This window comes from Desmodus rotundus, chromosome 5, assembly GCF_022682495.2.
Source record: "Desmodus rotundus isolate HL8 chromosome 5, HLdesRot8A.1, whole genome shotgun sequence".
In the NCBI taxonomy this organism is placed as follows: Eukaryota; Metazoa; Chordata; class Mammalia; order Chiroptera; family Phyllostomidae; genus Desmodus; species Desmodus rotundus.
Window position 1 is genome coordinate 45,258,762 of NC_071391.1, and position 21,593 is coordinate 45,280,354.

At 40.5% G+C, this 21,593-nt stretch overlaps 2 protein-coding genes across 2 annotated transcripts; one reads left to right on the forward strand and one right to left on the reverse strand.

Annotated features, from left to right (window-relative positions):
* Nucleotides 1-927: 927 nt before the first annotated feature.
* LOC112315927 (olfactory receptor 52K1) lies at nt 928-3,660 on the reverse strand. The gene has a single exon (XM_045181990.2). It carries the CDS (start codon nt 3,529-3,531, stop codon nt 2,587-2,589), a length of 945 nt encoding a protein of 314 aa, XP_045037925.2. The 5' UTR covers nt 3,532-3,660; the 3' UTR covers nt 928-2,586.
* A 9,742-nt stretch (nt 3,661-13,402) lies between these two features.
* LOC112315838 (olfactory receptor 52P1) lies at nt 13,403-17,743 on the forward strand. Its single transcript, XM_045181969.2, has 2 exons — nt 13,403-13,446; nt 15,349-17,743. Exon 2 carries the CDS (start codon nt 16,197-16,199, stop codon nt 17,142-17,144), a length of 948 nt encoding a protein of 315 aa, XP_045037904.2. The 5' UTR covers nt 13,403-13,446; nt 15,349-16,196; the 3' UTR covers nt 17,145-17,743.
* Nucleotides 17,744-21,593: the final 3,850 nt, after the last annotated feature.

Here is a 21,593-nt window from a genome sequence, read left to right on the forward strand (position 1 = left end):
AATCTTAACTCATTCCATCCTCAACCCTGAATATAAAATTCCATTTAAATCTCATTTGGTCATTTATGCGTGAGGCTCGAGGCGTTGGAAAGTCGTGACAGTGGAGAATTATAGCCCACCCCACCATTCTTTCCACATTGTTTCTGTAAATGCTGATTCTGACTGGTATGTAGCTTATAGATAAACAGCATGTTTGTTTAAGAATCCTAGGAACTAACTTCAAAACATACAGACTCCAACCTCCAGGCATCCTGGCTTCAGGAGATTTGCTGACCTTCAGCTATGAAACCAGAATGACGTGAAGCTGGGATGCTATGAAGCTGAGGTGACGTAAAGCCAGAATGACTAAACCAGGTAGATGCACATCGGAACCTCACCTGCCTCATTGGAACGGACTGTACTAGTCTTCACATAAAGAACTTTTCAATCCCCTCCCTTGACCTCTTTTTCTGTTCCCCTCTCCCTCCTTATAAAAACCTCTGCCTCCATTGAGGTTGGAGGGGGGCTTTGAGAAGTAAGTCCCCCGTCCTCCCAGGAAATGGCTTAGAGATATGGGTTCCCCATCTACCAGATGGCCAGTATCTGCAAATAAACTACTTTCTTTTACAACAGCACCTGTGTCAAGTATTGGCTTTCATAGCAGCAGGCAGCCAGACCTGCGTTTTGGTTGCAGTATAAGTCATCCTTCAGCAAAATTCCTCTTCACCTGTGCACCTGCAAAACCAATTCTGTTATCTGCTTCCAAAATGCAGTGGGGCACAGGCACAGCATAGACACCCCCATTCCAAAAGGAAGAAACCAGAAAGAAAATTTACGATGGCATTATGAGTCACAAACAAACATGAAACCTAGCAGGGCAAATTACATTTTATTTTAAGGTTCTACAATAACCCTTTTTGGTTTGATGCTCTGTCTACTAGGCTTGAAAAAGCCTAATAGTGTGGTGGCTCTGATCCCCCAATCCTGGCTGCAGCCCTGACAACCCAGCCTTGGGTGGGGATTTCCAACCCTTGGTCCTTGGACAAGGCAGCCTGACCTCCTGAAAGGAAGGATGTGTCCTGCCCTTTGAAACTGAGGAGAGACAGCCCCACCCATGGGTCTGTGTTATTTGGGCCTGTGGTGGCGATGGCAGCCCTAAAAACTTCGGAATCATCTTGGTATTGTTCTTCCCTTTTCTTGAAGAATGAATTCATGTTCACAGCCAAATAGCTCCGTTGGCCAATCGAGTCTATAGAATCCCAGAAGTCTAACAGCTTTCCGTCATTCCACCTCATCTCAATCACCTTCAGTCCAAGCTGGCAGCACTTCTAGTATATAATTCTCATAAATGTTGGACCTCCTATGTAATTCATGGGGGTCCAAGCTATCAGACATGAGGGTCCTCCACAGGTCTTTCCTGTACAACTCTATTTCTGACTTCTGCTGAAATGGTTATTTGAATAAATAAGTCACAAACCTAATCTTGTTAAGGAAATAGTTGCCCAGCCATACCCTTAGATGTTTTCTCCTGAATATACTTTTTATTTTTTACAATCTGAATAAGCTAAGAATTTTCCAAACATTTAAGTTGGGGGGGCTTGTTTGTTTAACAAATCATTCTTCAATCTCTCTCTCTCTCTTCTCTTTTTACTATACACAGCAAGGTAAAATCAGGCCATACCTTAAAGACTTTATTTAGAAATATCCTCAGCTAAATATCTAAGTTCATCACTTACAAGTTCTATTTTCCACAAAACTTTAGAACACAATTCAGTCAACTTCTTTGCCACTTTAAAACAAGAATTATATTTCTCCAGTTACTCATAGCACATTCCTTCTTTCTGTCTGCAGCCTCATCAGAAGAGCCTTTATTGTTCATATTCTACCAACATTCTATTCACAGTGATACAGGTATTTTCTAAAAAGATAGAAACTTTCTATACAGTTTTCTTTTCTTTCTGAACCTGAACAAGAATGCCTTTAATGCTATGTTTTTAACCAAAAATCACCTTGTGGCACTCTAGGCTCTTCAAAATTTTTCCAGCCTCTATTTCCCACTTCCAAGTGTACTTCTACATTTTTAGGTATTTATTACTGCAGCAGCTGACCTACAACTGCACAAGCTCCCCCAAATGGGAAGAGTTTAGTCAGGAGCTGGACACCACCTGGCAGAGTGACTAAGAAAGAGTTCCTGCATCACGTGAAATGTTCGTCCTCACATAGGTCCTGAGTGAATAACTAACCAAATTCCCAACAACTCAGAATAGAGACTCAGATTCTCAGTCTTCTCTTAAGTAAATAAACTTGCAAGTACCTTTGTGTCTTTAGGTGATATCACTAAAAGGAGAGTGGGTTAGCTTTTGTCAAGCTCATGATAAGAGTGAGGACTCTGAGAAAATAGCAAAATCAACAGTTTTTAGTCCAGAGAATTCAGACCCTTGAGTCCTGATCAGACCAGGGATACTAGTGATCGTTTACTTTTTTCATTACACCAGAAAAGAACTAAACATAGACACTCTGACAGCCTTCCACTTCCTAGCACATCCACACCCCTACTCCAGCATTCAACCTGCATCACTCTCTCTCCACCTGTTTCTCACTCTCCATTTATGCATTCTTTCTCAGGAAGAGTCCTAAGACTCTCTCACGAATCTGCTTGGTCTTGACCCCATAGATAATAGGATTGACCATGGGTGGGAAGAGCAGATAAAAATTGGCTAGGAGAATGTGCACATGTGGGGAAGCCTGGCGAGCCACACGGTGCATGACTGAGGAGATGACAACAGGCAGGTAGAAGGCCAAGATAGCACCTATATGAGACACACATGTTCCAAAGGCCTTGTAGCGGGCCTCCTGAGAGGCAAGTTGTAGGACTGCCTGAATGATGAAGATATAAGACAAGATAACAAAGAACAGATCCAATACCACTATAACCATGGCCACTGCAATGCCATAGATATTGTTGAAGCGAGTGTCCCCACAGGCCAGCCTTACCACAGCCATGTGCTCACAGTAGCAGTGGGCAATCTCGGGTCCGTGGCAGTAGTGGAAGCGTCTGAGCAGAAAGGGGAGTGGAGTCATTAGTGTCACAGCCCGAATCATGGCAGTCGCACCAATCTTGGTGATAAGGGGCCTGGTCAGGACTGAGGTGTAGTGCAGTGGCTTGCAGATGGCCACATAGCGGTCAAAGGCCATGGCCAGCAGCACTGCTGACTCCATGATGGAGAAGGAGTGGAGAAAGAACATCTGGACCAGACAGGCATAGAAGTTGATCTCTCTATCTCCAAACCAAAAAATAGCCAGCATTTTAGGAAGTGTTGAAGAAGAAAGGACTAGGTCAATGGCTGCCAACATGGCCAGAAAGAGGTACATGGGTTCATGGAGGGCTGCATCAACATGGATGATGAAGAGGAGGGTGCAGTTGCCAAGCAGGGCCAGAGTATAGGCAAAACAGAAAGGAATGGAGATCCAGATATGTAGGCACTCCAGGCCTGGGATTCCCATCAACAAGAAGGCAGCTGGATGAGTTGAGGTGATATTGGAGGTTAACATGGCCACTGGAATTTTTCTTTCTGTTTTCTACTTTTACAGGGCCCTTCCAGAGTATATTGAGTGTCAGCTGAATTACATTGTTCATGTTTAAACTCAGATCTTTCACATGGGAGGATTATCCCTTGATCCCATTTCTAGACCTTAACAGAAATTAGAAAATTATCCTAATGTACATTGCCAAGCATTATACATGATCTCTGTCATCAAGGTGCTTATAAAATCATTGGGTGATCAGGGCATTAAATAACAATAGAGCTAGTAACACAAGGCAGCCTTCATTAAGCAATTGAGTGGATGAAGAGCTTTCTGTGGTCTTTGTATAGTCGAGAACAGCTTTAGTCGAGATCTAGAAAATGTAGATCCTTGCCTAATTCAAATCTTACCCCAAAACATTCACTGTCTTCCTATTTCCTCCAAACTCAAGCTACACTTCTAGTTATGAAAGAAGAGTATCTGTCCTGAAATGCTAAGTTTGGCTGTATAACAAGTCATTAAGCATAGCATCTTCTAATAATTCAGTTTCCTCCAAGGTCTATTGATTTTTCTATAGCAGGGTTTCCATTGGTCCTTATTTGACACTCAGAAGTCACACTATGAAGCCCTACTTCTAGCTAACTGGAGAACATGAGTTCTAATGTTATTTCCCTCACCTAACTTTAGTTTAGCTTCCATATCTGCATGCTCCTACCTTCACCTACTTTCTCCCACAGCTCTCATGACATTCAGAAAAAGCTATAGTCTACTTCCAACATATTATAAGACTGACCTCTGAACTTCACACCATTTTTTTTTCTTCCTGGCATCCCTTCTACTTTTCCCCCTTGGGTCACCATTTCCTTTGAAAATGCTTAATCATTGGTTTCCCAAAATTTTGACCTATGCTCCCTTCTCTAATTTTTCAATTTCTACTTAAAAAGTTTCTTCTAAAGATTAATTTAGATAATCTTTTTAAAAACTTGGCAAAATGAATTAATGGATTGAAACAAAAGTAGTATCTCTACACAATGGAATACTATTCAGTCATATAAAAGAGGAAATCCTGCCATTTGCAACAGCATGGATGGACCTTGAGGGCGTTATGCTAAGTGAAATAATTCAGACAAAGATACACAATTACTATATAGTCTCACTTATTTGCGGAATCTAAAAAACCAAACTCATAGAAACAGAAAACAGATTGGTGATCGTCAGAGGTCAGGGGAAATGAATGAAGGTGGTCAAATAGTACAAATTTCCACTTATAAGATAAATAAGTTTGGGGAATAGTTATGTACAGTATGTTGACTATAGTTAGCAACATTGTATTGTATATTTGAAAGTTGCTAAGAGAGTAGATCTTAAAAGTCCTCATCACCAGAGAAACAATTGTGACTATAGAAGGTGATGGATGTTAACTAAACACATAGTGGTTATTTTGCAATATACTCATATACCTATATCAAATCATTATGTTGTATACCTTAAACTAATACAATGTTATTGTCAATTATGTCTTAATAAAACTGAAAATTTTCTCTTAATTTTTAAATTAAAAAATTGACTAGCACAAATCTACATTAAAAGGTGCTTAGTAAATGTTATCACTCTTTTCATTTAAGAAAACTAACGGTCAAGTTACTTAATGATGATGTCATGGATGGTAAATGTCAATGATTAAACTTGAAATTTGAGAATTCTGGTTTTCTGCTTTCAGATACAATGTCTTAAATCACCACACTCTTCTGCCTCCACCTTGTTGTTCCACAATCAGTTCAAATCCAGCTTGTTCAAGTTAAGTAAAACTCTAACTCATTACCACTGTACAGGGGAAAGCTTTAGAATATAAAGAATTGGGCGCAAGTGACAATTATGCCATCAGTCTACCAGCAGAAACTGACATTAATCACTTATATTTTAATGCTTTAGTTTCCTTGCCTATAAATAAAGGTAATAACAATACCTCCCATGATCATCTTACCTTTACTGTAAGGGAAGATGAAATGACGTATAAAAATAGATCTTGAAAACTATAAAGCGTTGTACAAATGCTACTTGTCATTACCATCTTCCTCCCCTTACACAAATCTGTCCCCTTTTCTAAAATGTTCATTTTGATTAACATTAGCATGATCCTTTATTCCTTGGTTTTATATCCTCCTCCATCTAACACCCTTTAAATTCTGTTCCCTGTCATAGAACAACTTGTTTAAAAATTTGACCATGTTCAATCTCTATTTCCTCATCTCTCATTTCATTTCCAGTTCTTTCCAATCTAGCTTCCATCCCCACTATTCCCCTTACATTGATCTGTCATCACTTCCTTTTTCCCTCATTCTCACCTTTTCTTTTTTATTCCCCTTCTATTCTCATACTTTTCTAGGTGTTCTCTTGGCTTCTTTTTTTTTTTACCATGTCTACTCAAAGAATTCTCAAAGGTACAGCTTCTACTCTGAGTTTCAGACTAGTATATCCTGCTGCCTATTATACATTTTCTCTTAGATGTTCCACATTTGTCTCAAACAAAATACAGCTGAGAGAGAAATCTAACCTCCTCATATACTATTTCCTCCCCATGCTTTATCTACTCAGTACATATTACTGCCACCCATCCTGTACCAAGTGACTTCAGAAATGCAGAGACAATCTTCCTTCTTTTTTCTATCCTGTTCATTAGCAAATCTTATCAACCTGAAATATGTGTTTTACTCCCTATTCGTTTCCTTGCCCCTGCCAACATTCTTTTTAAATCACCATCATCTTTCATCTGGGCTACAAAAGCCTCCTGACTGGTCTTTATTGTCTGAATCTTGGCTCTTCTATAATCTATCCTCTATACTGCAACCAAAGAGACTATTTATATATAAAGGCAAATTATATTATGCCAGGCCTTTCCTAAAACCTTCATGGAATTACCATTACACTGAGGATGGCATACAACTCTTAACCTTGGTTTACAAGTCTCTGCATGGTCCGCTCCCTGTTCTCTTTTCAGCCTCGTCCCTTCCCAACTCTCTTTTTTTCATTATACTCCAGTAATATTGCCTTCTGCCAGATGCTAGAGTTCTTGGAGCTGTGTCTCAGTTGATAATGATGCCCTTGATTCTGCCCCTGAATTCTCTCACACCACTCTTCTCCTCTCTATGCCCTTTATGTCTTCTCAAATTTGCATCATCTCTTAACTGTGTCACTATAAAGACTTCCTCTTTAGTTTTCCACTCCTACTCAACCCATCCACTGCAATGCAAGGATAGACAACATGTTATTTCCCTAATGAAAATTTATGAGATTTCATTACTACAAGAAAAATAAAAAATCACTCCACATGCTTACAAACTTGTTCCCGCCTAAATTATTGACCTCACCTCTTACCATCTCCTTAAATATTTATCCTAGGTTCAGCCACATTAGATTATCTGCCACTTCCTAAAACAGTCATGCTTCTATAGCTCATACAATTTATCTGGAATGCTGTCCTCTGTCCCCTTCCATACCTGGCCAAGATCATGCACCTTTTTGGTGAAAACTTCTCAGACTTCCCCAGGCAGATTTTCTCAATGTTTTCAATGGGGACTTCTTAATCCACTAAATTAGGTAAGGAGAGTTTGATCTGTGTTGCCAATGCACATGTCTGTCCATTTACAGGACTGTGAGTGCTTTTAGTACAGTTGTGACTTACTCATTTCTACACTCACAGACCACTGAATATGGTACACAAAGTCCTTTTTAAATGAATGCGTAAATGCCTCCCTTCCAAGAGAAACTTTCTTCTCTCCTACTGTTGGATAATATACCACCATCTGATCCAACTGAGATTTATGGGTATCTCTCAATTTTAGACACCCCCACAAACAGAAATTGTACAAAAGTCTTCCATCAATTTACTTTGATCAGGTTAAAAGCCCTCTTCATCTTAGAAATGTCTCCTCCAAGTCTAATGTGTACCCATCCATTTTCTCCAGGACTTAGCTTTAGGCTGGATGGCATGAAAGCCCCATAAAACAGGGCTGTGTTTTTGTATTTACTGTCACTAATATCCACGGCAACCATATAGAAAGTTGCTAAATATTTCTTGAATAAATGAACAAATATCCTCTTATACATGCTGTCACCTTACCCTAAGTGAATGTGCTTCTCCAATTCCAAACATGTGTCTTCTCTTGCTGAGTGCCCTTGTGCCCCTTACTTCCTATGTACTCCCCTCAACATTCCTGGCCCTCAGTTTATTTACCTCCACACCTCAGACTCACAGCTAGCCTATTCTGTTTGCAATTCTTAATAATCCATCAACCTTCCTTATTTCCAAGTTCAGCTAAAATATACCTCTTGTTCCACTCACACTCCAACTCTGCTTATCTGGTCTCCTCCTGCCCCAACTCTCTTCACTCTGTTTGGCATGGGCGTTTGTCCAGTCCTTACCTGTCATTGTCCTAAGTTTGTTTCCTGCCTCCACAGTCAAGGTATCAGCAAATGACAAAAGGAAGCCTGAGTCATTTATTTCTTTGTCTCCCAAAAAAATGCACATGGCTCCATCCCTAGAGAGTACTCAGTCAGTGTTGTAAACTATTTCAGTAGACCACACCTTTCTCTTGAGAGGACCTTATAATAATGTATGCAGGGAACTGAGTCCTCAAATGGTCATGGAGAAAGTTAGTAGCAGATCAAACACAAATTTTACATCTCCTAATTCCTACACCAGGATTCTGTCAATAGAACTATACCACAAAGATCAAGCTGTTTGTTGCTGAAATCATTAATTAGCAAGTGTAGCTGACCTGTCCTTTCCATCTCCCTATTTCAAGTTTCTTCTTCATTGCCCCTGGACTATTACAGCAGCTATGACGGATGTGGAGTCAGAAAGAGAAGTAGGAATGCAACAAGCCACACTGACAGGGGGGATGTGACTAATCCAGTCTGGGTTGTTTAGCTAAGGTTTTCCTAAGGTGGCCCCTAAGGCACAACCCTGGAGCACAGGCCTGGATGGCAAAAAAGAGTTTCTTGTAATAATGGTGGGACAGGAGGATCTGACACTTGTAGAAGGTAAAGCACTTGAGGAGGATAGAAAGACAGTCTTCTGTTAGACTGTCTTTCTAACAGACATCCAAGGATGAGAATGATAGAAGACTAGAGAATCGGGAGGTGAGGTAATGCCTGAGACCAGGGTAAATTGTTTGGACACGAGACGTACTTCAGAGATGGACTCTCATGCCTTGTGCATTCTAGGCTCATGCCCCTAACCTAGCTTACTCTCCTCAAACATTAAACATACTCTTCTCTTATTGGGGCTCCACTCAGTCTTTGGGTATTCCCCTTAGTGATTACTATTTTCAGTCTTATTTCTGTCCTGGCTATTCCAGTTTTTCTGCCAGCCTTAGCTCGCATGGCCTCTTTCCTTGACCCTGCTCTAGCCCTCTGGTACCCCAGCTGATCTCAGCATAAGTGCCCCTCCCTGGTCTTCTCACCCCTCATCCCATTTGTTCCAATGCCCTTACTGTTCCCATGTACTCCCGGTCTTCCCCTACCACCGCTGTGCTCTCACCACTCAGTGTGACGCTTAGCTCATTTTCTGTGGCTTTGGGAAACACTGGCACAGTTCTCCTCTCAGTAGGAGGAGGGCGGGGGGAAAGGGTGTTAGAAAGGGGAGATCTGGCTATATCCTCAAAATCAGCTTGTCTTCTCCCAAAAGAAAAAAGAAACAGCAGGTTCTCTCCCTGAAGAATATCCTTAAAAGGTCCCACGATGGACCTGGTGTCTTCTCTGGAAGTGGCTCTAGGGGATGTCTCTGTCCCAGTCTCCACTATTGTGGGGTCCCAGCCCCTCCTTTCTACAGACCCTAATCCTTCACCATTCTGTGGCATTCAGTCATGCCTCCCTTGAGGCAGAGGATAGTCTGGTTTCAGTAATTACTGTGCCTTTCACCATCCTCACCTTCCTCCCCTGCAGAACCTACTGACAAATGGAGTCTCCTGAGAATATACAGATGCCTGCTGTGTGTTTTGAGTTTTTTGTTTTTGTTTTTAATTTATGATTCATTAAAGTATAGCTGACATGTACTATTATATTAGTTCCAGGTGTACAACACAGTGATTTGACTTTTATATACCTTATGCTGTGGACACCATAGTAAGTCCAGTAACCATCTGTCACTGAAGTTATTACAATATTATCAACTATATTCTCCATGTTATACATTACATCCCCATGGCTTATTTTATAACTGGAAGTTTGTACTTCTTACTTCCCTCCGCTCCTTTCACCTATCCCACACCCTCCTCTCCTCTGGCAACCATAAATTTGTTCTCTGTATCTGAGTCTGTTTTTGTTTTGTGTTGTTTTGTTTATTTGTCTGTCTGGTTGGTTGTTTGGTTGGTTGGTTTTGTGGGGGGGTTTTAGTTTCCACACATAAGTAAAATCGCACTGTATTTGCTTTTTCTTTGTCTGACTTTTTTTACTTAGCATAATACCCTCTAGGTCCATCCATGTTGTTGCAAATGGCAGGGTTTCTTTATATTTCATTGCTGAGTGATGCTCTGTTTTATATACACACCACGTCGTCTTTATCCACTCATCTATTGATAGACACCTACGTTTCTCCCATATTTTGACTATTGTAAATAGTGCTGCAATGAACATAGAGGTTCATATACCTTTTCAGATTAGTGTTTTTGTTTTCTTTGGACAAATACCCAGAAGTGCAATTACTGGGTTGTATGGTAGTTCTATTTGCAATTTTCTGAGGAAACTCCATTTTGGATTGTGACTTTTGAAAGATGAGATTCAGTCATAAAGTCAAGGTTGTATATTCATTTTTTTATTTGTCTAAACTGGTTTAGATTTGAAGTTGTTTTGTTTGTGAACAGAGTTGTGATCTAAGGCTGAATGGGAGATTTGGGTTTGAGTCCCAGCTTGTGACCTTGATGAGGCCATCAACCTCTCTGTACCTTGGATTGTCTCTCTATCTATTATGTAGGACAATAATGCCATTCCTGCTCACCTCTCATAATTTGGGGAGGAATAGTTATCAACGTTGCTATTCATTAATATTCAATAATTAATAACTATTAATAATAATACCAGTCCATCAATAAACGCTATCTGTTACATCTTCAAAGCATACCCATGTAATGACTTTTCATTGCCCCTACTGCTGCCCCTCTGGTTCAAACCACCATCATTTCACTCTCCGGCTATAACAATGACTTTCAAACTAGATTCTATCTTTTATCCCTGTCTCTTTTTACTAGTATAGCATCCAGAGTAGACCTTTTAAAACTTAAGTGGCAGCATAACAGAATCCTGTTCAAAATTTTTCCAGTAGCTATCCACCACACTTCAAATACAATCTGGACCTTGATTAACCCTCCAAATTTATCTCCTACCTTCTGTTCTGTCACTCCATTCCTGCAACTAGCCTGATGCTATCTCTCAAATTCACCACACTCCACGTGTCAAGGTCTGTACATCTGCTGCTCCCCACCCCGGAGCACTGTCCTACATGCAGCTGCTTGTCTTGCTCACTCATTTTCCCAAGATCCCTACTCAAATATCACTATCTTCCATGACCACTATGCCTAAAATTGTGCTCCCTATCATTTTCTTTTATCCTTTTATTTTCTTAGAACTTTTCAATACCTATTTATGTTTTATATATATATTTTTTTTTAATGAAAGACTCTCTAGCAATAGAAATTCCATGAGAACAAAGACTCTGTCTTCTTTCTTCACTACTACACTCTTAGTATTTAGAGAAATGCTGGCACATAATAGGTGCTCAGTAATATTCTGTCAAGTAAATATTTTTAGTTGAATAAAAATCTGCCAAAGGTATCATAAATGAATAATTGATAGCCATGTTTATCCCTGAGCCCCATCTAGACATCAGAAATCTTGGGTTTGGCTCTGGGCACCATGGTACCGGCAAAAAACTTAAGAGTCGCCTCATTTATCTGCTATTGTCACTTATTCCCTCTATTAGTATCAAATGTATCTCTGGAAGATCTAAATGGGGAATGGCCAAAACTCAGCTCTCCTAAAACTTAACTAATAAAGTATCATTCCTCCATGCCCTCCAGGGAATCTATATGTTTAGACAACAAAGCCTCCACCTTCCTCTCTGTCACCCGGGCCACACTATCCTCCACTAATGCTTCCCTCCACCACCTGCATGCATTGAAAGCTCCTAAATGCAGGAATCTTTTCAATTCTTTGTATCTCCAAGACAACGTCAGGTATGTATAAAGTTATCACTACATGTTTGTTGACTTACTGATTGTCTGAAATCCAGCTTCTCTCTGCCTGACCTACATTTGATTAAAATCATATCTGCTTATTCAACAGCCTTCTCCAAAAAACTAACATCATCATGACATTTGAAGCACTTTCAGAGAGAGAGAGATGAATTCACCCTGACTTTATAAAACCCATTGTGTTGAAGCTAACTGATAGATAATGTAATCAAAGTCACAACAAAAATCTCTTGAGGACTTGCTATGTTCCAGGCACTGTATTAAATATCTTATATGTAATATCTCATGACAATCCTCCCCATTTTTATGGACGAGGAACAAGAGGCTAAGAGCTGTTACTTAACTTACCTAAGGTCATACTCACAAGGTTTAAAGTGGACAGTATCAGAAAAACAGCATCTGATACGATGTTTTGTGGACAAGAAAAGGCAGAGAACACCCAATGGTGACCGGAGCATCAGAGAAGACTCGTGAAAATGTCAACTCTGAACTGGGATGAATGGTTCCCAGCACATGCCCATATCCCCTTCCTGCTGTGTTTTACACATTCTGTCCTCTCTCCCCGGTGTGTCCCCTTCCTCCAAGCTCACCTTAAATTTCTAAACCCTAAATTCTTGACTAACTTTTACAGAGCTAACCCTTTCCCTTATGAATGAGCCTCTGTGTCTTTTTTATGTTTACATATATATCATTGAATTTTAATTAAAATCCATCTGTCTGCCCATCTTCCAAATCAGACCATAACCTTCTGAAAAGAGGGGCATCACCCTTCAGTTCTATGCCCTAACATCTACCATAGTCCTTTGCATACAACAGATGCTCAATCAGTGATCACTGAATTAAATAAAATAATGAAATAAAAATTATACTTTTTATTGAGCACTTGGCATAGACCAGGCAAAATGGCAAATGCCTTGCATATATCATCTTATTTAATATTCATTGCCTCCTCATTTTACAGATGAAGAAATAACATGCAGAGAAGTAGCTTATCCAAAAGAAACAGTGAAAGACAAATATTTTGGACAAATGGAAGGGGATAGGAGAAAAAGCATTAGCAAAATATTCTAAAATGTGCTCCTATATGAAAAAGGATTTAGAATTATTTGCACTGTCCCCCTTCTCCTTCTTACCCAAACTGAACTTTCAGTGTAGATCTATTCTGCTACCCTGTCTTTCCCCTCTACCCCACCATGGCCCAAATGACCTAACTTCAATCTTCCACCTCTTTCCACTATCCCAGAGGTCCTTCTAGTGTTTTTATCCCCAGGGAATTTTCACTCTCTGCTAAGGCCCTAATCGCAGGATAAATACTCCAGTTCTTTTGATCCTCATGCTCTAAACCCTACAGCATCTAACACTCCATTACCACTCCCTGCCTTAGACCTGGTAAGTCTGTCTGTCTGTTCAACCCTATAATAGGCACACTCTAGTCATACCAAAGACCTGACTGCCACTAAGATAATGTCAATGAAAGGGACTTACAAGTAAATCACACTGTGCTTGATAGTGCTTTGCTCTTCAGATAAGTATCTCCCATAATAGTTCCTCACAGTAGCCTTCCATTAATGAATGTTGAGTTCTTGGTAGGTAGCTTCCAGAAGCTCATGAGCACCTGGATTGATGAAGAACATTCTCTTTCTCTTGTTCCAGGTACTTGAGCTTCTATTCTTAAATACAGGGGTGTGCAAAAGTAAGTTTACTGTTGTAAGTACATGAAACACGGAGTTTATTCTTGTATCATTATTTATTTATTTATTTATTATTGTATTATTGTTATTATTAACCTAATTTTTCCCACCCCTATATTTTAAGTAAGGCCTTTCTTATACTAAATGTTAATGTAATTCAGAACAAAGGAAAGTGTGGAACATAAAAGCAGTTATTCTGGGTGAGTCATTTTGAAGAGGCTGGGAGATTCTCTTTGCCTGACCTCCAGAGGAAGATGAATCAGAAGAAAATAACAGTAGGGTATAGCAGAAGAGAGTTCACAGGCAAGAAGAAGAAAGCTGTTAGAGTCCCTAGTCATTCACCTTTACCATGGAGAGGGTTCTGCAGCCATGCCACTTACCTCCCAGCCCATAGCCCAGAGACCATTGAATCAAACAGAAGTGGCAAAGGCTCCTTTGAACACTGGTGATGATAACCCACCTCCTGCTTTGCATCATTTCCCAGTGCCCTACGATCTTCTAGTCCTGAACATTTTTCATTAGATCTAAATCAAGTATTAGTGAAAGGGCCAGTAAGTGAGAGCCCCAAGGCCTTCGCATTGACCTTGATCTCTTTTCTGGAAAATAGATATTTTATGCTCAACATATGCTTTTCCAACTTCATTTTCCCCATCTGTGCAAATGGGACTGAAGCACAATGAGCTTTGAGGTCATTGTGCTGTGTAGCTACAGAGATTGAGTAAAAGTTGTTTGAGTGATTGCTCAGGAACTGATGAAACTTAATTCAGTTATTAAAAGGCTGAGTGGAAGAGGAAAAGGGAGAGAAGTAAGGAAGGCTATCTCATTTATGGCTGGGTAATTCAGTTCTCCATTTTCCCTGCACCACAGAAAGAGCACTGAAGCATAGACACTCCAAAAACAATTTCTTACCTAACTGTACCTGTCTTCTGAGTGTAGCCTTGTTCGTACATTTTGCACAGCAACATATGTAGACAATCACATGCTCAGCCAAACATATAGCATGCTCATTCATACAATGGACCGGTTTTACACGTACTATTTAATAAGGTCTTCCCCACCACCAACTCAGATTTTTCTGTTCTTGACCCTTCGGCCACCACTTAAACTGAAATCCCTCGGAATATGCTCAGGCCAAGGCTGAATGATGGAAACTCAGGGAGGGAGATAGCACAGAAGAGAAAATAGGAAACACATGGAAGAGGGGGTGATGAGTCAAAAAGAGACAAGGCAACTTGTTCAATATCACAGTAACAGCCACAGTTGGCACTGAGATGGGAAAGCAGGCGTCCTAGTCCAGGGTCCCTTCCCTTCTTCCTGCCACTCTCTCTCTCAGTATGGATAGCTGATGCAAGGGATTTCAAGGATACTGCAGTTTAAGGTAAAGGACACAAATGGGCTATCTCCAGAGGGTCCAATTAGTTGGCTATGTCTGTCCCAACTAGCAACCAGAACACCATCACATTCCATTATATTAGAAACCAGTGTGAGAAAGGAATCTGTGTGTGTGTGTGTCTGTCTGTCTGTCTGTATCTCTCTCTCTCTCTCCTCTTGTCTACTCTCTCCTATGTCAATTTTTTAATCTTTCTTTCCTTTTCATCCTCATCTCCCCTCCCTCTAAAGTCCCCTTCTTAAGTTTTTTATTAATCTCCCCTCTTTTTCAAATTCTCAATCACTGTCTGTCTAGTGGATACGAGGAAAAATGAGAAGGCACATGTAGATGAGGGAAGATGAGGGGATATAGAGTATGGGTAATGGACAAAGAGATGGGGTGGATATGTGTAGAAGCTCAGTACTGTCATTTGACCAGTTAGTCTCCATACTTGCTTACAGTGAATGATTCTGTTCCCAATGGTTAAAATTCACTTTATACCCCCTCTTTCTTTCATGTAGTTTGATTTCTATAGGAAACTACACTTTGTATGCAATCATCTCTCAATAGCCTTATCAAATTATATATTATGGCCAAAGCAGCCTAACACCTACCACTGACCAATTCTGCATGACCTGTTTCTACCAGAATCCATACCAGACACCTACGGCAAGCAAGGCATCTAGTACTAACATAAGCAAAAAACAAAACAAAACAAAAAAAAAACCCATGAGCCTAGTGATGTTATGGCTGTAGCAAGCTGCACAAGATTCAGCCCCTCACCATGTGTTTTGCTGTTCCTGGTTAGAACCCAGGTTCTGAGCCTCATCTATGAGTAACCACAGGCTAAAGGACTTGAAAAAGCCATCCAAAATCTGCCTGTTTTCCCTTATCTTCCCCTCAGTTCTGATTTTCCATCTTGAAAAGTAACCACATATGAGTCTTCCATCTAATCTGCCTGAACTTTATTATTACATTACCCTTATTCTGTCACACAGGCAAATGGTTCAGAGGAGAACAACAAAGAATAGGCAGAATATGGTTCACAGGCAAAAAGAAGAAAGCTCTAAATGTCTCTAGCCTCTCACCTTCACCATGGAGAGGATTCTATAGCCATGACATCATTAAATTAAACACAAATGCTAAGTTCCCTTGAACCCTCAAAGTGAAAACTTTACCTCCTGTCTTGAATCATTTCCTAGTGCTCTACAATCTTCTCATCGTGGATGTTTTTTCATGAAGCCTAATTCGAATATTTCCTGCTACCATTTCAATTTCAGCTACAGCATGTAAATAAATCCCAATGGCTTCATCTCTCAGGGTTTTCCATAGCTAAGAACAAGGCAGTGAGGTCTTCTATACCTACCCAAACTTGACCTCGCTATGCAATTCACAAACCACAGCCATCCGAACCCAAACTCTTTCCTGCTAATGGGAATTCCTGGCCTGGAGGAATCCCACTTTTGGATTGCATTTCCCTTCTGTTCCATGTATACCCTGGCAGTGCTCGGCAACATGGTGGTGCTACTGGTGGTGTATTCAGAGCCTGCGCTGCACCAGCCCATGTATCTGTTCCTATGTATGCTGTCCATCATTGACCTGGTGCTCTGTACTTCTACAGTGCCCAAGCTCCTCGCACTCTTTTGGGCAAACGCTGCTGAGATTGCCTTTGAAGCCTGTGCTGCTCAGATGTTTTTTATCCACGGTTTCTCGGCTGTAGAATCTGGTATACTGCTAGCAATGGCTTTTGACCGCTACTTGGCCATCTGCTGGCCACTGCATTATGGGTCATTGCTGCCTCTAGAAGCTGTGGGCAAGCTGGGGGTTGCTGCTGTGTTTCGTGGCTTGGGGCTCATGACCCCACTCACCTGCTTACTGGCAAGGCTGAGCTACTGCAGTCGAATGGTTGCCCACTCCTACTGTGAGCACATGGCTGTGGTGAAGCTGGCTTGTGGGGGCACACGGCCAAACAACATTTATGGCATCACCGCCGCCACACTGGTGGTGGGCACTGACTCCATCTGCATTGTTATCTCCTATGCACTCATCTTCCGAGCTGTGTTAAGCCTCTCCTCTAAGGAAGCAAGGGCTAAGACCTTTGGTACCTGTGGCTCCCACCTGGGTGTCATCCTTCTCTTCTATACACCGGGACTCTTCTCATTCTACACACAGCGCTTTGGCCAGAATGTGCCCCGGCACATCCACATCCTCCTGGCTGATCTCTACCTTGTTGTACCACCCATGCTCAACCCCATCATCTATGGCATGAAGACCAAGCAGATCCGGGATGGGGCCTTCCGACTGCTGAAGAGGGGCCCTTCTCAGTCATAAACTCTCAACCCCACCGTGGAAATCTATCCTCTTCCCTTAGCCTTTGGGAAAGATATATAGGAGACCAGTGGCTCCCAGCATGGTGGAAAGAAAGAAACCCCCATTCAATGGTATCCTTATTTGATAAGGAGGTTTAGCACGATCTGAGGGGGTAAGAGCCACCAGGTGGTCCCCGCTTGTGATGTAGATATTGTTACAAAGCTCTGGGAGCCCCTGTCTAATGGGAAACATGGTTACCAAGCTCATGATGGCCTCCCAGGGTACCCCACTCTGCTGTTCTGACATGGTTCCAACCTTCCAGAAGACCTTGATAAAATGAGAAATATATGACTACTAGTCTGATAAGGAAAAATAACTATCACCCACAGTCAGGTGTTTTTACCCTGATAGGGATACATGGATACCTCCCTCAGTGAGCTTTAAGCCTGACAGAAGAAATGAGAGAGAGAGAGAGGCAGAGACAGAGAGAGAGAAAGGGAGAGAGAGAGAATTTGAGAGGTAACAAGATTGTTGGAGGAGGTAAACAAGAGGATGTGACTGCTGGTTGACCATTGAGCTGGACCCAGGCAATCTAAGGCTCCACACCTCTTCCCCTACCCATGGACAAGCACTGTATGCAAGTTCCTTGCCTATTAAACTGCTACCTACCCACCTGGAGTGGTCTGCCTCTTTCTTTGGTCTATCCCTGCCCTGTGTAGACAGGGGCCACTTTGTGAACTAACAGTGACAGAGCCAGAGCACTAAGCAATGGGCTATGGGGACAAATAAATAAACAAAGAATCATGGACAAGCTGTATCTATTGTACAGAGGAATAAGCAAATATATTACTAAAGTCTAGGGATATGGCCCTGATTAAGTCATGCATCCCTCTCTTACGGTGACTGCTCATTGTCAATCAAAGTTTATTTACATGTAAGGAGAAAGCATACACCCCAAATTAACCAATATGATTAGGGTAAGCACAGGAACCATGGGTACTGAGTAAGAGCACCTCCTGTATGGAGATGCCCACCCTCTGAGGAAAAACCATTTTTTTAATGAGGTATAACTTACCTAAAATAAAATGCATATATTAAGTACACAGTTTTATCATCTCTAAAAGATGTATACATCAGTATAACCACCATCTTAATCAAGATACAGATTATTTTCATAATCCCAGAAAGTTTCCATGTGTTCCTTCCAGGCAATACCCTTGTACCACCCTCCTTCCTCTTTCTTTTTTATATATCCAAATATTCATGGAGTATTTCTTTTCAGCATTCTTATAGTGTAGGTTTGTTAATAAGAAATTCTCTCAGCTTTTTCATGAAATGTCCTTATTTATTTTTTATAACATTTTTTTGCCAACTATAGAATTCTAGATAAACAGGTTTATTCTTCCTTTTAGTACTTTAAATATTTTGTTCCTTTGTTTTTTATTTCATTTTTTATCATGAAAGTCAGTCATCATTTTTATCCTTGATCCCATATGTGTAATTTTTGAACTAGCTTCTGTTACATTTTTTCTCTTTATATTTGATTTTCATCAGTTTGATGTTTCAATGTAATTTTCTTTGTATTCCTTTTGTTTGGGACTCACTGAATTTCCTGGGTCAGTGGGTTAATTTTGTAATTTTGCAACCAAATTTAGAAAATGTTTTCAATTAGTTCACCTATTTTTGTATTGAATTTGTTTTCCTCTCCTTCTCAGACTTTAAATACATAGATGTCAGACTACTTAGAGACCCAATAAAGGTTACTCAGTTCATTTATTTTAACTCTTCTCTCTCTGTTCAATTAACTTGGTCTTCAAGTTCGCCGATCTTTTATTTTGCATTGTCCACTCTGATGTTATTTCCAACTATTATTTTTTTTACTTCATGTATATTTGCAGATCTAGAATTTTTATTTGATTTTTAAATACAATTTCTAACTTTCTCCTTAAATCCCCAAATAATCTACCCATTTATCCTTTTCTGGTAGATTATTCAAACTATTTTTATAATTAACATGTTTGTCAGTTGTTTCCAAAATGTGGGTTATCAGAAGTCTTTCTTTGTCATTTTTCTCTTGATTATGCTTTTATAGTGTATATAGTAATTTTTCATTGTATACTAGACATTCTAAATGATGCTTTGAAAAATATAAGAATTCTCTTACCTTCTTTGAAGAGTTTTTAATTTTTATCTAGCATTCATAGTTAACATATTGATGGGTTTGTTAAATCTTTATCCTATGAAGTTTAACTTTATTATTTCATTTTACTCTTATTCTGAAATCATAGCCCTTAGTACTTGGAAGTACTATTAAAGCACAGACTTTCCAGATTTTTAATCAAAGGCTGAGATGTTACCAATTCCTCCCAACTTAGTGAAACTTAGATGTCAAACTCTGTCTTCCTAACATCAGGAAATTGCTGATGTCAGAGATGTTACTCTAAATAAAGTTACTGTTCAGTGACTTTCTCAGTTGCAGTCCCCATGACCTTGTGACTCAGGACAAGTTACACCTTGTGGTCAGGATCACTGCACTCTCTCCTCCTTTCATCCTGGTCCAGCTGACCCATTATAACATGTTCTGTTCTGTTGTCTTATCTTCTCCTCAGGCCCTCCTGTTTTCCTCACCTGAGGGTCAGTTTTAGGACCCTTTGTGGGTTTTTGGCCCTTTTCGACTTCTGTTCTTCAAGCACTCTCGCAGCAGGATTAGGGGCCTAAGCCTTTCCCAGGATACCACTTTTCTCTATTTTGTAACTCCAATAGACCTGGGACCAACATTATTTCCTATTGAGAAGAGTGATTAGATGGGCCTAAACAAGTTATTGCTATTAATCAATTCTTTGAAGCAATGGGTAGCAATGAGTAAAATGGCTGCCTGGGCCATCTGAAAAATCAGAACACAGACACTAGATGTCTTGGTGGCTGGAATCAGGAGACTGTCCTTGTGAAGTAGGTTAAGACAACCTTCAGTTTTGCCAAGAAATGGAGACAGTTTCCAAAGTCATAAGAGTAATATACAGAGCCTGACTCACCCCAGAAAACAAGGTCAGAATAGGAAAAGACAGCAAAGAAGGGAAGGAATTGATGGAAGTAAAAAATTTGTATAGGAATTTTATTATGTTGATACAATGTTTCTCAGCTGGAGTTCAAAGATCTCTACATTTCTCTGCAGGTGAAAAATAAGAAATATGCCATATTTATATATTCTACAATTTTCTTTGCATGTGAGTTATTCTTTCTAGAACCAGGTACTATATTTCTCCACTAATACAGTTCTAAGATATAAGCTGGTTTGGAAGCAATGAAGAGTGATGAGTGGATCTTGAAGAAAACATATAAGTTCTTGCAAAGCACCTGTTTGGGGTCAGGCAAAGAGGAACTATTCTCTTCTGGCAAGGAAAAGAAGGTGCTTCAGCCAGCCTGAAAAATTGAGAAGATATTGAAGGTCCAGTAGTTCAGGCACATTCACCCAAATGCTTAATTTCTTGCTCTTAAGGCCCCACACTTTTTCTATCTGGGAATTTCCTCTGATGTAGATGACCTATTGATCCTGAATTGATTCGGTGCTCTTTATATTTCTGCCACCCTGGGCCTGATTTTCAGCAGTCTGTCCTCTGGCTACCGGAATTTAGTGTCTCCTTTAAAGCTGCCATGGAAGACCTACCATGGATGTGTTAGGAACATGAGAGACTGGGAACACCCTCGGTAGCAGGCCCTGCAGCTTGGGACAAATGGGAATAGCAGCGACAGGAGCAACTTGGCTGTGCAACCTCAAGAACATCACAAGCAACTCCTAGAACCCTGTGGCTGCCTGACCAGGTAGCCATCAGGGCAAGTGCACAGATCTGGGCTGAACAAACTGAATTTCGTACAGTGAAGGAACAGTTAAGGAGTCTGAGAATGAAAGACCCAGAGAGATATTGGAGAAAAGCAAGAGAGTATATCTTGGAGGAAAAGTGAAAAAGTATTACAAGGTGAAGAGAGTGACCAATTGCTTCAAAGGCTGCCAATAAGGCAACAGATGGAATATCAACAAGTGGAGTTGGCAATGGAGAGTTAGTACATTGGAATTTTGACAAAAGCCATTTCAGCAGAGCGATGAAGGACAAAAACCTGATTGGTATAAACACAGGAGAATATCAAGGGAACAACTAGTGAGCATGAGTTTTGTTGTAGGTGAGCAGAAAAATGGGATAGCAGGAGGAGGATCAGGGCTGAAAGATCTATTGGAGGCTATGCCTCTGACTGGCTGTGTGCACCAGACCTTCTTCTTCATGGGCTGAAGATGAAGCTGGTGCTAACCACAGAGTATGGTCCTGCCTGAAGGCAAGGGGATGGACTGGATGTTGTCTTTCATTTCTGATTATATTTGACAATTTATATGTTAGTATCTTCACTCTTACATCACTGGTTGGATTATGTATCAGGAATCTGCTATTTCCTAATTCTAGCCACAATAACTCTAGCCAT

Excerpts from the sequence above, each read along its gene's own strand:
- LOC112315927 (XM_045181990.2), bottom strand. The coding sequence starts at position 3,531 with ATGTTAACCTCCAATATCACCTCAACTCATCCAGCTGCCTTCTTGTTG.
- LOC112315838 (XM_045181969.2), top strand. The coding sequence starts at position 16,197 with ATGCAATTCACAAACCACAGCCATCCGAACCCAAACTCTTTCCTGCTA.